Source organism: Centroberyx gerrardi, chromosome 2 (assembly GCF_048128805.1).
Source record: "Centroberyx gerrardi isolate f3 chromosome 2, fCenGer3.hap1.cur.20231027, whole genome shotgun sequence".
In the NCBI taxonomy this organism is placed as follows: Eukaryota; Metazoa; Chordata; class Actinopteri; order Beryciformes; family Berycidae; genus Centroberyx; species Centroberyx gerrardi.
This window is the reverse complement of record NC_135998.1, coordinates 37122149-37137449: the sequence shown is the minus strand read 5'-3', so window position 1 is coordinate 37137449 and position 15301 is coordinate 37122149. Positions and strand designations below refer to the sequence as shown.

Genomic DNA, 15301 nt, shown 5'->3' with positions numbered 1-15301 from the left:
ACACAGTTACCATGGCAACAGGTAAACAGGAAGGACAGAGGCAGAGGAGAGACATGTCAGCGAGGAGGAGAGGAGCAGCGGAGCGGCAGAAGAGGGAGGAAGAGGAGGAAGAGGAGGAGGAGGAGGGTTACCGGTATGAGGAGGTTTCCCCAGCGGAGCAGAGGAGCCTGGCGGACGGGGAGGAGGACCTGGAGGAGGCGCTGCAGGCCGCCAGGGAGGCGGAGGAGTCCGGATCCAAACACCAGACCCTCCGCCACATCCCGGAGGTGGTGGAAGACTTCCTCCGAAACTTCCTGCTGCGGTTCGGCCTGAGCCGGACTCTCGGCCGCTTCCAGGCCGAGTGGCACGCGCCGGGCCGGGCGGACGCGCGGCCGGCGGGCTTCGTCCCGGACGCCGACACTCACAACCGGCTGCTGCAGGGCGAGCTGGAGACGGTCCGCAGAGAGACCGACGGGTTCAGACAGGCGGTGTTCACGGCGGGAGAAACCCTGCTCAGGACGCAGAGGGAGCGGGATTTCCACCGGCTGCAGCACCGGCGAGTCGCTGAGGACAAAAACAGACTGATCCAAGACTTCAGACGGCTGAAGGAGCTCAGCGCGTCCCGCGGCCGGGCGCTGCGGCAGCTGGAGGAGAAACACCAAGCCGCTCTGAGGCACAAGATGCTGCTCAGTCTGCAGAGGGACCGGGTTCACCTGTCGGCCGCCGCAGACCCAGGAGCCGCTCAGGAGAAACACCGCGACACGGATGAAAGCATCAGACAGAGCCACACAGCAGATCAACACCCAAAGGACTCGGAGTTTCCCGCCTGCAGCCGCGTGAGTCCTCACCTGGCTCAGATTACAGCGACCAGAAGCCCCGCCTCCTTCCGCCTCTCCAGCTCCATTAAAGCTCATGATCTCCCCATCAGCTGCCTCGACCTCCATCCACGCAAACTCATCCTGGCTTCAGCCAGCGACGACCAGCTGTGGAGGCTGTGGGCTCTGCCTGGGACCGGAGAGAAGGTGAGGAGAGGAGGAGAGGAGGAGAGGAGAGGAGAGAGAGAGAGGAGAGAGGAGGAGAGAGAGGAGGAGAGAGAGAGAGAGAGAGAGAGAGAGAGAGAGAGAGGAGGAGGAGAGAGAGAGAGGAGGAGAGAGAGAGAGAGAGGAGAGAGGAGGAGAGAGAGGAGGAGGAGAGAGAGAGAGGAGGAGAGAGAGAGAGGAGAGAGAGAGGAGAGGAGAGGAGGAGAGAGAGATGAGAGAGGAGAGAGAGGAGGAGGAGAGAGAGAGAGAGGAGGAGAGAGAGAGGAGAGAGAGGAGAGAGAGAGGAGAGGAGAGGAGGAGAGAGAGATGAGAGAGGAGAGAGGAGGAAAGGAGGAGAGAGAGAGAGGAGGGGAGGAGAGAGAGAGAGAGAGAGAGGAGGAGAGAGAGAGAGAGGAGGAGAGAGAGAGAGGAGGAGAGAGAGAGAGGAGAGAGGAGGAGAGAGAGGAGAGGGGAGGAGAGGAGAGGAGAGGAGGAGAGGAGAGGAGGAGAGGGGAGGAGAGGAGAGAGAGAGAGGAGGAGAGAGAGAGAGAGAGGAGGAGAGAGGGGAGGAGAGGAGAGGAGGAGAGGGGAGGAGAGGAGAGAGAGAGAGAGGAGGAGAGGGGAGGAGAGGAGAGAGAGAGAGGAGAGAGATGAGAGAGGAGAGGAGAGAGAGAGGAGGAGAGAGATGAGAGAGAGAGAGGAGGAGAGAGAGAGATGAGAGAGGAGAGGAGAGAGAGAGGAGAGGAGGAGAGGAAAGGAGGGGAGGAGAGAGGAAATTAGATAATGAGATTAGATAGGCTAAAATAATGTAAGACAAGGTAAAATAAGGTAAAACAATATAAGATAAGATAATAATCTAACCTAACCTAACGTAATCTAATCTAAACTAATCTAGTCCAGTCTAGTCCAGTCCAGTCTAACCCAGTCCACCTTGATGCTGCAGGTGGGTCAGATGCTGATGACAGGTGAAGGTCACACTGACTGGCTGTCCGGCTGCAGCTTCCATCCTGATGGAGGAAAACTGGCAACAACCAGCGGAGACACAACGGTAACATACAGGCACACGGTATACATGTTGTATGTTATAACACTGGTATACATGTTGTATGTTATAACACTGGTATACATGTTGTATGTTACTGTTATAACACTGGTATACATGTTGTATGTTACTGTTATAACACTGTTATGTATGTTATATGTGTTACTGTTACATGTAAATACCCATCACCCAGAAGGCAGAGCGTTGAGTAAGTTCTGTGTGTTTGTATGGACATTTACATACATGTTGTCTAGTCCTGTTGGTGGTTCCAGGTCGGCTGGAGAACATGTATGTGGAGAACAACATACAGATGCCATGCAGATTCATGGACACATGATGTCCAGTCCTGTTCTCAGCTCCAGGCTGAGAAGCTGCATGTAAAAACACACACACTCCATGTCGAGTCATGTGTTGATTGTATGGACACATACACACACACACACACACACACACACACACACACACACACACACACACTGTCTGGTCCTCGTTCAGTGGTGGAGAGAGTACCAGACTGTCCTACTGCAGTACAAGTTCTGTTACTTTACTGATATTCTACTGCAGTAGAAGTAAAAGTTCTGGTGTAAAAATGTCCTTCAGTAAAAGTAAAAAGTGTGTGATTTAAAATGTCTTCAGAGTAAAAGTTCCTGAGTTCCTCTTTAGAACAGAGAACGTTGTTAGCTGTGATCTTTTCCATGTGATTCTAACAGGAGAGAGGTCAGAGTTCAAACTAGATGCTTTTCACTGGAAACATTAGAAATGAGAAAATAAAGTGCAGAAACAAAGTAAAGTCAGATTCCTCTTCTCACTGTGAATGGATCCACAGTTTGTCAGTTTCTGTTGATCCAGTTTCTGTTGATCCAGTTTCTGTTGATCCAGTTTCTGTTGCTGATGGAGAGACACGATCTGTTCTGTGATGGATGGATTTAAAATGGACTTCAGGTTGTGTAGAAAGCTTTGGACAAAAACACACCGACACCATGGAGCGTTCTGTGTTGTTTGTATGGAGCTGCTGTTTCTGGTTCCAGGTCGGCTGGGAAACCTGTGAAGTTGAAGTTCATTTAGCTTTGATCGATACACACAGTATACCAACAGACTCAATGTCATCTTTATTAGAAGAGTTTATAGAAAACCTGCAAGTGGGTGAAACACACTGAGACCATGTCAGATCTGTTTTACTCACTGACTGATATGCCTTCATTCTGCCTGTCTTCAAGACCATGACCCGTGGAGACGGGCCGTCCTACAGCCGGAAAACAGGATTCAGTTCCTCTCTGTCTCTCTCGCCTCAGACCCGGTGGGACACTGGTGGGACTCCTGTGTTTGCTTCACCACTTCTCAGTTAATCACCCCTGGGTGCAGGCTCGTGTCCCTGTGAACTGCGGTGGTTTTTCCTTTGTATTCCCACACCGCCGGTCTTGCCAGGCGCAGACGGATCCTTGTGACGGCCGTAGCGAAGCGTCCTCCCGCCCCGGCAGAGTCCGTGTGGTGGAGGATGAGGACCAACGCTGCGGCGCTGCATGTGACTCGCTGCACCGTCCAGGGTTCAGATCCCTGTCTGCTAGTCTGATCTTCAGACTGAACGTCCATCTGGTCCCACTCCTTTATCCAGCTGAGATTTCCTCCTCGTTAGCCGGGTTGATTTTCCCCGAACCGATCACTAGTGACCAGCGTATCTGAACCGATCACTAGTGACTGACGTATCTGAACCGATCACTAGTGACTGACGTATCTGAACCGATCACTAGTGACTGACGTATCTGAACCGATCACTAGTGACCGACGTATCTGAACTGATCACTAGTGACCGACGTATCTGAACCGATCACTAGCGACTGACGTATCTGAACCGATCACTAGCGACTGACGTATCTGAACCGATCACTAGCGACCGACGTATCTGAACCGATCACTAGCGACCGACGTATCTGAACCGATCACTAGCGACCGACGTATCTGAACCGATCACTAGCGACCGACGTATCTGAACCGATCACTAGCGACTGACGTATCTGAACCGATCACTAGCGACTGACGTATCTGAACTGATCACTAGCGACTGACGTATCAGCCGCTCTGACGTCACTTGATGCTGCAGCCAGTTAGTGTCTACATCCATGGTTAGCAGAGGCTGCACTTGTTATTCACGCCGGGGCGCACGGGCCTGACGTAGGCGGAGTTTGCCGGTAAAATGAAGTGCAAAAGGCAGCCGGCGGCGGTGCGTCACGTGCTCCATCCTTATTTCAGCTGCTAGCTGCACAGTTGGCATGAGGATAGGAACGCATTAAAAGCTAAATCACAACTTGCAGGAGAAAACTGAATCCTCAGTCTGCTGGTGTTTTGTCTGGTTCTCTTTCTAACTCCGTTCAGTATCTCAGCCAATAGGAGAGCGCTGGTGACGTCAGCGCCGGTCTCAGCCGCCAGGTTGAAGCGGGCCATCCGGTGTATGCCGTGGCGTCGCCCGTTTAAATAACAAGCGCCGACTCCGCCTACCCGGGCCGGTTTCGGCGTACGTCGGATGGAATTACACGTGGACCCAGACCGACCAACTGACTGACCAAGAATGTCGTCCGTTTAGACAAAAATATCGTCTTTGCAAAGACAATCTGTTGGTTAAGGAGGTGATTTCAACAAATCTATTCTGCCAAAACGCCAATGAAGAACCGTTTCACGAACGGGTTAGGGTTAGGGTTAGGGTTAGGGTTAGGGTTAGGGTTAGGGTTTTTCACCCAGATTCACGATCCTTGTCGCTCGGAAACCCTTGAGGTGTTCAAAACAAGAGGAGCTGGAAATGAAGGCATATCACTCCATGTAGGACACCTTGTCATCCTTCAGTCTCACAGATCTGTAGTTATATGTGTAACTTTATCATTATCAGTACAGTCTGACCCCTGGAGGTAAAACATGTTTGAGGCCCAAACACACGACTCACCAAGTTATCGATCGACACGGTTCACCCTCCCACACAGACTCACTGTCCCGCTGTGTGTCCTGGCTGCAGGTCCGGCTGTGGGACTTCACCCACGGGTGCTGTGTGTTGACGCTGGCCGGTCACAGCCAGGCTTCGTGGGGCTGCTCCTTCCACTCCTGCGGAGACTTCCTGGCTTCCTGTTCGGCGGACCGGACGGCCCGTCTGTGGGATCTGAACAGCGAGCGCTGCCGCCTCGTGCTGCGCCGCCACGCCGCCGCCGTCAACAGCGTCTCCTTCCTGCCGCGGTCCAGCCTGCTACTCACCTGCTCCGCGGACAAAACCCTCTGCCTGTGGGACGCCCGGCTCGGCCTCTGCGCCCAAACCCTCCGCGGACACCGGCACCCCTGCGCCCACGCCGCCGTCGACCCGTCGGGACGCACCGTGGCCTCCTGCGACGCCCGCGGCGTGGTGAAGCTGTGGGACGTCCGGAAGGCTTCGGCGGCGGTCACCGTGGATACCGGACCGCCGTCCGGCAACCAGGTGGCCTTCAGCCCGTCGGGGGAGACGCTGGCGGTCGCCGGGAGTGACGGACTGGTTAAACTGGTGGAGCCGGTTTCCCTCACCGTGACGCGCCTGTCGGGCCACAGCGGGGCGGTGCAGAGCGTCAGGTTCACCCAGCAGGGCGAGGCGCTGCTGTCCGGCGGGGCGGACGGCCGGCTCCTCCTCTGGTCCTGAAGTATCAATACTCTGAGTCATGTTTTCAAATGATGAGCCTGGTTGTTGTGCCGCAGGTTGTGATCATGATTATTGATCATGATCAGTGGTCTTCACCTTGAGGAACTAATTATTTTACTGCATTTTTCTACTGCATGCATTCTACTCACTTTAAAGAATTTACTGCAGCTCATTAGCCAATAAAATACAAATAAAATGTTCCAACTTTAACTTTTTCTTTGGGAATTTCTTGGATTTGTCTTTTTTCTTTACTTATTCTGTACAAACCCAGCTGACACTGAACTCGTCTCCACTCCTCTGGGCTGCGATGGAAACTTTCAGCCTGCTGCTGATTTCTAGATGAGATTAGAAAACTCAACTAAAGTCCTCATTGAGGCGATTTCTTTTGCAGTTTATAAACTCAGTTACAGCAGACAAGTTATTTATTTTAACATTCAACACACATGGGAGAAGTGGAGTCACCTGTTAAAACAAAATTAAATTAATTAATAAGTTTTTTCAATTTCAAGTTTTTGTAAAATTACAAGAAATATGAATAGTGGCTCAGTCTGTGTGACAGTGAGACAAAAAGACAACTAAAATAACAGAAATGATATTAAATGATAAACAGTCAACATACTTCTGCTGGGATGAACTTCAGTATTTACTTGTTTTACTGCACAGTGCAGCTGCTGGACAACTGACTTTTAATCAAATAAATCAACATAAAGATTTCATCTAGTAATGTGTGAAAACACTTTTCCTAAAGCAGAGCCACTTCTAATGTTGCTGGATTAATAGATTGATTGATCGACTGTGATAGAGCAAAATGATGTTCTCCCTCATATAATGTGCTTACAACACAATGTGAAATGATCACAAAGTGCGAACAGTGGTATTGTGTACTTATAACACTTTCCACAGGTCAATACTCTGAATGAAGCCATTGTAAAGTTAAACCCAATGCTCCTAAATAAATCACTAAGGTAAAAATAAAATGAAATATTAGGTGAGAAAAGTAACATGTTTATTGTTTTCGTTTTTCTGTTTCAGGACAAATTAGGTTTAGTTGTGAGACTCATCAGCTGGGAACAACCTGTTTTATTGTAGTAAAACTTCACGTTTCACATTAAAAACATCAAGTCATATAATGCCCATCATTCTCAAGTCGCTGCCTGCAAGCTGATTTGGCACTTCAATATTCCATATGATAATACAATACTCAATATATCTGGATGAAACACTGATATATGTTAACGCTGCTTCAGGAATCTTCTGCAGGATCAAAATCTTTTCATTACAACAGACAGAACAGACAAACAGAATAAACGTCTATAAATGTGTTAAAAGAGATTTTCTGTTTCCGTCTGTTTCCTGTTGGGAAGCAGCTCAGGACAGAAGATGGAAACTGTTTATATAGTAAAGAAAATATAAACGTTATCATTAAAACAATATAAACAGCGCAGGGAAGGAAAATAACTTTTCATCCACCATCCATAGAGGCACATTCAGAAATTAATTTGTCACTTTCACTATTTCAGCAGCCAGATCAATGTTTCCAATACAAACCAAACTGTTGACATTTTGTCTGTCTGGTGGTTTATTTTAGCGGCAGTGTGTGTCGTCACCACACATCACACACACTCTCTCACACACACACACACATCACACACACTCACACACTGCAGGTCTTCATTCTTCTGATTTGGCCTCAGATCCTCAGTAAGTGGAGTTTTGTGTTTGAAACACAAACATCCTGCAGCTTCCTCAGCTGCAGTTCTTCTTTGTTGGTGATTTGGCACTGAACACTGGGTCGACACTCGATAATATTGAATGTCACAATATTTTGTTAATAACGCAATATTTTCTGTGGTAAATTATAATAATTATAATAACAATAATAATAATTATTATTAGCCTAGAGGTTTGATGCAATTTAGAATAAAATACAAAAAAAACAGAAAAAACAGAACAAAAAAACGACCCCCCCCACCCTGCTGATAATATCGTATATTGCAATATTTTGGCAGGACATCGCAATATTACATTTTTGATATCATCCAAGCCTAAATCCAGGATGAGATTAAACTCTGCTATATATCTATATCTACATCTATATCTATATATAGATGTAGATATAGATGTAGATATATGTGCACATGTATAGATATCAGATCCATCCTCCTCTGTAGCAGCTGACAACAGAAACTCTGTTCTCTGGTATTGCACTCTGCTGACAGTCAACATGACACTTAATAAAACTGTAGGATCTGACTGCAGATCAGTTCATCAGCAGGAACACAGTCCTTCATCTTGCTCCTCCTCCTCCTCCTCTCTCTCCTTTTCTTTAGGTTCTTCCACCAGACTCTTCAGCCTCCCCAGGTGATGCAGCGCTCTGAGGAAACAACATGGAAACTGTTAACAGATGTTTTAAACCAGGTTGGATTGTTGTGATGTGTTGCAGAAGGTGCAGCCTGTCCTGTTACAGTCTGCAGCCTGCAGGATCCATCAGGTCTGCTGGATCCTGCAGCCTGCAGGATCCATCAGGTCTGCTGGTAACACACACGCCGTAACACCCCGACATCGACTCCGCTTCACTTCTCTCTACCATTCAAATGTGGAAGCGTTTGGCTAGCAGAATTTTCAGTTCAAGTTTCCTGGTTTCCTGACGAGGTAAGTTGTTTCATTTTACAACATCAGACTGATTTAGGTTTTGCATTTTGTTTGTTGGACTTCATTGTTATTGGGTCTAATCCTTCATTAAGGATGTGAGGTTAGCGGAGCTGGCCTTGCTGTGGGAATGTCAGCAGTAACATCACGTTAAGCTGTAGTAGTGAGCTGTTATTGATTTGATTACACTTTACTGATTTTTACTTACTGTTATTATTATTATTATTAGTAGTTGTTGTAGCAGATTAATTATTTCATTTACTTAATCATTGTTCAATATTAATCAGTATGACGTATCTAAGTAAGTATCAGTATGTATCAGATGAATAGTTCTGTTCCAAAATAAATCTCCATTTCATAAAAAGTGACGCACAGTCTGACTAAATGATTGACAGCACAACATGAAACCAAATGATGGGACTTTTTAAACTAAATGATGGGACTTTATAAACCAAATGATGGGACTTTTTAAACCAAATGATGGGACTTTTTAAACTAAATGATGGGACTTTATAAACCAAATGATGGGACTTTATAAACCAAATGATGGGACTTTATAAACCAAATGATGGGACTCTTTAGACTTTTCAGGGCTCTATGGATCAGGTTGCTGGTCGCTCTGTTCCCTTCTGGTCAGGAGGTGAGGCTGCAGACCGTCAGTCAGGAGACCAGAGATGCTTCCACAGAGTTCAACATGGCAGACCGTCAGTCTCACAGAAGGGATCTTCAGTCCTCGCTTGACTAAATCAGATCTTTCACACACTGGATCCTCTGTTCTACACGTACTGAATGATGAACTTCATGTTCTGATTTTTTCTGAAGTGGATATAAAGCATTTTGATAATAACTCAACGATTGTAATTCCCTACAAACTTGGTGATGTAATCCAGGTGAAAGCATGAAGCAGAGTGTGTTCAGAGTGTGTTCAGAGTGTGTTCAGAGTGTGTTCAGAGTGTGTTCAGAGTGTTTACCTCTGCAGTGCCGGGCCGCCAGGAAAACACTCGGCATCCTCCCACTCTGACATCTGCAACACAAACAGGCAGGTACAGTGTGTTGTGGTGGATAACATGCTCACCTGCCACAGTGGCTGCCAGAGAAATAATAATAATAATAATCTTTATTTATATTGCACTTTTCAAAACAAAGTCACAAAGTGAAACAGAGATAATAAAATAAGACAGAAACACAGGAAAGAGAAATAAAAAAATGCAGAAAAACAATACGACCAAAACCGATAAAAATCAGCAAAAGTTTAAACAACAGAGCAAAGCCGAATAAAAGTAGAAACAGAAAAAGACAAAAAGAAAAGAAGAGCAATAAAAACACAACAGGAGAGTGAAGTAAAACAATGATAAAAAGTATTTTCTATAACAGACGATGACGAAGAGTAGACTAACTACCAACTAGATGTTTACAATAGAATAAGACTCCAGGTCATGGTTGTAGTATGTAATGATAATCTGTAGAGGAGACACTCACTAACTTTTAACAGTATTTAGCTTCTTGGCTATTTTAATATTAACAAGCTCTGCAGCACTTATTTTTCATACCTGGTTCACTGGTGGTTCATCTGTCTGCAGCCTCTGTGTGTGTGTTGCAGCCAGTGATGAGAACTGTTTCTGTTGTTGTTGTTGTTGTTGTTGTTGTTGTTGTTGTTGTTGCTGCTGTCGTTCCACCTCCACCTCCACAGCCTGCAGTCTGAACAGCATCTGTTTCAGGGCCTCCACTGGACCAGGCTGTCTCCTGCCGCTGTCCCCCCCGGGACAGGAGCCCCGAGCCTGGGCACCCAGCAGAGAGGGGAGGGGTCAGAGTCACGGATCATATGGAGGGAATGGTGGTTGTTAATGTCTGTTTAATATCTGTTAATGTTTGTTAATGACTGTTTAATATCATTTAATGTCTGTTTGATATCATTTAATGTCTGTTTGATATCTGTTAATGTCTGTTTAATATCAGTTAATGTCTGCTTAATATCTGTTAATGTATGTTTAATATTTGCTAATGTCTGTTTAATATCAGTTAATGTCTGTTTAATATCTGTTAATGTCTGCTTAATATCTGTTAATGTATGTTTAATATCTGTTAATGTCTGCTTAATATCTGTTAATGTCTGCTTAATATATGTTAATATATGTTAATGTCTGCTTAATATCTGTTAATGTCTGCTTAATATCTGTTAATGTCTGTTTAATATATGTTAATGTCTGCTTAATATCTGTTAATGTCTGCTTAATATCTGTTAATGTCTGCTTAATATCTGTTAATGTCTGCTTAATATCTGTTAATGTCTGCTTAATATCTGTTAATGTCTGCTTAATATCTGTTAATGTCTGTTTAATATCTGTTAATGTCTGCTTAATATCTGTTAATGTCTGCTTAATATCTGTTAATGTCTGTTTAATATCTGTTAATGTCTGCTTAATATCTGTTAATGTCTGCTTAATATCAGTTAATGTCTGTTTAATATCTGTTAATGTCTGCTTAATATCTGTTAATGTCTGCTTAATATCTGTTAATGTCTGCTTAATATCAGTTAATGTCTGTTTAATATCTGTTAATGTCTGTTTAATATATGTTAATGTCTGCTTAATATCTGTTAATGTCTGCTTAATATCTGTTAATGTCTGTTTGTCTGTTAATGTCTTAATTTCTTAATAGTTTGTCTTGTTTAGACTGGGGTCTTGGCTCTTTCTTGGACATGAACTTTAATGTTTTGGCTCCAAACTGTTTTTACTCTGCTGAGATGAGATGAACTGTCTTGATTCCTCAGGGGATGCTGGGTAAAATATTTACAGATGGTTACTGGTTTCTGGTTTGCTGACATGACTGTGGCATTCAGACTGAGGTTAAGGCTTATTTGAAGTTATTTCCAGCCATATCAGATGAAACGAGCTGCAGACAGATTGTTAATCTCATCTCTCCCTTATAGTGACATGAGTGCATACATTTTTAGGACGGATGGCCCAGAGGGAATTGAACCCTCAACCCCGGCAGTGTTAGTGCGTTTCAAGTCAACAAAAGAAAAAACTTGTAGTTAGTTTTAACTCACAGCAGCAGTATAAGCCTGGGTGTTGTGTATTTAACAGTAAATCCTTACAAGACGATGCAGATTAACACCCACCTGCCCTCCTCTGTCTGTCAGAGACTCTGCGGCTCCTCCTACCGGGACTGGAGATTTACTGCAGGATGAAGACAGACAGGAAGAGTTATGATGTGACTGTTTCCTCCACAGCATCAACACTACCTGAAACATTAACATACCTGGAGACTAATTTCCCTCTAAAACATAAAGTGTAGTGCTAATGTTCAGAAGGAATGCTTATTGTCATAAAGTATCCACACAGCAGTTTTTAGCCCTGCGTCCTGCACTGGAACCAGAACTGGAACCAGAACTGGAACCAGAACTGGAACCAGAACTGAAATGACTAACCATCACAATGTTCAAATGATCCAGGTTAGTAGCAGGTAGCAGGTAATATGTTTCAGTGTTTATATTTTTGCCATCAGTGTCCAGCAGCAGCAGACTGGGCGCACCGGGCAGCTCCCAGTGCGACTGTAAAATAAAGTTTAATTATGAATAAAATAGTAACCGCTCCCTTACAAAGTGAAAGTAGGACTGTCCCAGGAGCGGCGAGCGTCCAGCAGCTCTTCGGTGTCTCCAGGACTGACGGCTGCAGACTCTTCACTGCAGACCGGATCCTCAGAGGGACGGACGAGGACCGGAGTGCCAGGAGCTGACAGCATCAACATGCACACATTAAAGGATCAGTTCTGTCATTATGTTCCTCTATATAACTCCTCTCTTCCTCCTGTAGCTGTTGGACCCACAGACAGTATTGTCTGTAGCTGTTGGACCCACAGACAGTACTGTCTGTAGCTGTTGGACCCACAGACAGTACTGTCTGTAGCTGTTGGACCCACAGACAGTCTTGTCTCCAGTCAGCTGTCAGTTGAAGCAGCGAGCTCCGCTGCCTCTTGCTGCAACAACGAGTCCAAACTGTTTGTCAGAATATCTCCAGAAAAGTTGTTTGTGAAAACGATACAGAGAGAGACCGACGTATTTCTCTCCACCTGAACTAACTGACCCAACTGACCGAACTTACCCAACTGACCTAAATTACCTAACTGACTGTCGACCGGTGCAGCAGGCTGCGGCTCTAACTGACCTGGTGTCAGTTCTTACCTCAGGTGTTTCCCTGACTCTGCGGCCCTAACTGACCTGGTGTCAGTTCTTACCTCAGGTGTTTCCCTGACTCTGCGGCTCTAACTGACCTGGTGTCAGTTCTTACCTCAGGTGTTTCACTGAATCTGCGGCTCTAACTGACCTGGTGTCAGTTCTTACCTCAGGTGTTTCACTGAATCTGCGGCTCTAACTGACCTGGTGTCAGTTCTTACCTCAGGTGTTTCACTGAATCTGCGGCTCTAACTGACCTGGTGTCAGTTCTTACCTCAGGTGTTTCCCTGAATCTGCGGCTCTAACTGACCTGGTGTCAGTTCTTACCTCAGGTGTTTCCCTGAATCTGCGGCTCTAACTGACCTGGTGTCAGTTCTGACTGACTCACCTGTGTTTCCAGGACGTTCTCCTCTCAAACCCAGAGAGAGAGAGTTCAGAACCTGCTCCGCTTTCTGGATCAGACTCTCTATCTTATCATCTGAGAGGAAAAACACAGGCAGCATGAATTAAACATAGACCTAGAACACACAGAGACACCATGAATTAAACATAGACCTGGAACACACAGAGATACATGACATGAATTAAACATAGACATAGAACACACAGATACCATACCCAATGTTAAATATAGACCTAGAACACACAGATACCATACCCAATGTTAAATATAGACCTAGAACACACAGACACAATAACTAATGTTAAATATAGACCTAAAACACACAGAGACACCATAACTAATGTTAAATATAGACCTAAAACACACAGAGACACCATAACTAATGTTAAATATAGACCTAAAACACAGACACCATAACTAATGTTAAATATAGACCTAAAACACACAGAGACACCATAACTAATGTTAAATATAGACCTAAAACACACAGAGACACCATAACTAATGTTAAATATAGACCTAAAACACACAGACACCATAACTAATGTTAAATATAGACCTAAAACACACAGAGACACCATAACTAATGTTAAATATAGACCTAAAACACACAGAGACACCATAACTAATGTTAAATATAGACCTAAAACACACAGACACCATAACTAATGTTAAATATAGACCTAAAACACACAGAGACACCATAACTAATGTTAAATATAGACCTAAAACACACAGAGACACCATAACTAATGTTAAATATAGACCTAAAACACACAGACACCATAACTAATGTTAAATATAGACCTAGAACACACAGACACCATAACTAATGTTAAATATAGACCTAAAACACACAGAGACACCATAGCTAATGTTAAATATAGACCTAAAACACACAGAGACACCATAGCTAATGTTAAATATAGACCTAAAACACACAGAGACACCATAGCTAATGTTAAATATAGACCTAAAACACACAGAGACACCATAACTAATGTTAAATATAGACCTAAAACACACAGAGACACCATAACTAATGCTAAATATAGACCTAGAACACACAGAGACACCATAACTAATGCTAAATATAGACCTAAAACACACAGAGACACCATAACTAATGTTAAATATAGACCTAAAACACACAGACACCATAACTAATGTTAAATATAGACCTAGAACACACAGACACCATAACTAATGTTAAATATAGACCTAGAACACACAGACACCATAACTAATGTTAAATATAGACCTAGAACACACAGACACCATAACTAATGTTAAATATAGACCTGGAACACGGATTTAACAGATTGAGATTCTTGGGAGTTATTTTTCTGAATTGAAAAATGATTGATTGGCTGATTGATGCTGGAATCAGACTGCAGGTCAGAGCAACTCACTGCTGCAGCCTTCTATCAGTGTTAACTCAACAGTTAAACTGAATACGTTTAGTCAGCTGTATAAATTATATTTGGTGGCATTCAGGTAACATGGCAGCTAACTGAGTTGTAGCTAACGCAACTAATATGGCACCAAAAGTTTTGTTAGCTTGCTATGTTAACACCCATAAAATGGCTAAAGCAGACATAGCTAGCATAGTTACAGAACAGAATATCAGTGTTTTGTTAGTTTTACCTGTAAACAGACTAAACAGAATATCATTAGTTTATTAGATTTATTTAGTTTTACTTGTAAACAGAATATTTAGTTTTGCCTCTAAACAGAATCATTTTATTTTACCTCTGAACAGACTGTCCATGATGTCCGAGCGTTGTTTTCTCTCTGCAGCGACCAGAGAAATCTGTTCTGCAAACTGAAGCCTCAGATCTCGAAGAGTCTGCTGGTAGTCAGTCTGACACACACACATACACACACACACACACACACACACACACACACACGTTAAACACATACTCATCCAGATTAATTCCAAATGGTATCTGTCTCTAAAAGACCAGTTGAAATAATAATAATAATCAATAATGAAAGAGAACAACCAGCCAGCAGAAAAACAAATAAATATCAGACTGTATCTGATTCATTTAGTCTCCTCTGCATTAACCAGCGATCATTACAATTCTGTTCTGTAAACATCTAGCTGGCTGCTAGAAGAGCCAGTTTGTTAATTTGCTAAATATTTAAAGTTAGTGAATTTTAGATGATCCCCTCACTGCAGCCGTTGTGGCCCATCTTAATAAAAGCTCCTCCTCCATATAAATCGAGCTTCTATCTAATAAAAGTTGAGGTTCTGAAAGAGTTCTCCACCTCAGGAAGCCTCTGGTTTGGTTCCTCGTCCTCCAGCTCTGCCACCCAGGAAGGAGCCGTGGTTCTGCGGGCTGCAGGCGGAGAAACACCTGAAGAAGAAACAACACGTCAC

General features: G+C 44.3%; 2 protein-coding genes across 2 annotated transcripts in view; one reads left to right on the top strand and one right to left on the bottom strand.

Moving 5' to 3' along the window:
• Nucleotides 1–53: 53 nt before the first annotated feature.
• Nucleotides 54–5740, top strand: LOC139927739 (sperm-associated antigen 16 protein). The gene is made up of 3 exons (XM_078286297.1): nt 54–1001; nt 1942–2046; nt 5042–5740. The coding sequence occupies exons 1-3, from the start codon at nt 54–56 to the stop codon at nt 5684–5686; spliced, it is 1698 nt and encodes a 565-aa protein (XP_078142423.1). The 3' UTR covers nt 5687–5740.
• Nucleotides 5741–7656: 1916 nt separating this feature from the next.
• Nucleotides 7657–15301, bottom strand: part of c2h18orf54 (chromosome 2 C18orf54 homolog) — an 18365-nt gene continuing 10720 nt past the window's right edge. The window contains exons 8-15 of the mRNA XM_078286293.1: nt 15190–15278; nt 14665–14776; nt 12898–12987; nt 11937–12069; nt 11433–11514; nt 9886–10113; nt 9307–9359; nt 7657–8060 (exon numbers count right to left, since the gene is read on the bottom strand). Coding sequence (XP_078142419.1) covers nt 7955–8060; nt 9307–9359; nt 9886–10113; nt 11433–11514; nt 11937–12069; nt 12898–12987; nt 14665–14776; nt 15190–15278 — 893 coding nt within the window. The 3' untranslated portion in view covers nt 7657–7954. The remainder of the gene's footprint in view (nt 8061–9306; nt 9360–9885; nt 10114–11432; nt 11515–11936; nt 12070–12897; nt 12988–14664; nt 14777–15189; nt 15279–15301) is intronic.

What these genes read in the sequence shown, in the direction of transcription:
- LOC139927739 (XM_078286297.1), top strand. Translation starts at nt 54, where the DNA reads ATGTCAGCGAGGAGGAGAGGAGCAGCGGAGCGGCAGAAGAGGGAGGAA. An exon ending in TGCCTGGGACCGGAGAGAAG is followed by an intron (nt 1,002 to 1,941) that starts GTGAGGAGAGGA and finishes TTGATGCTGCAG; the next exon opens with GTGGGTCAGATGCTGATGAC. An exon ending in CAACCAGCGGAGACACAACG is followed by an intron (nt 2,047 to 5,041) that starts GTAACATACAGG and finishes TCCTGGCTGCAG; the next exon opens with GTCCGGCTGTGGGACTTCAC.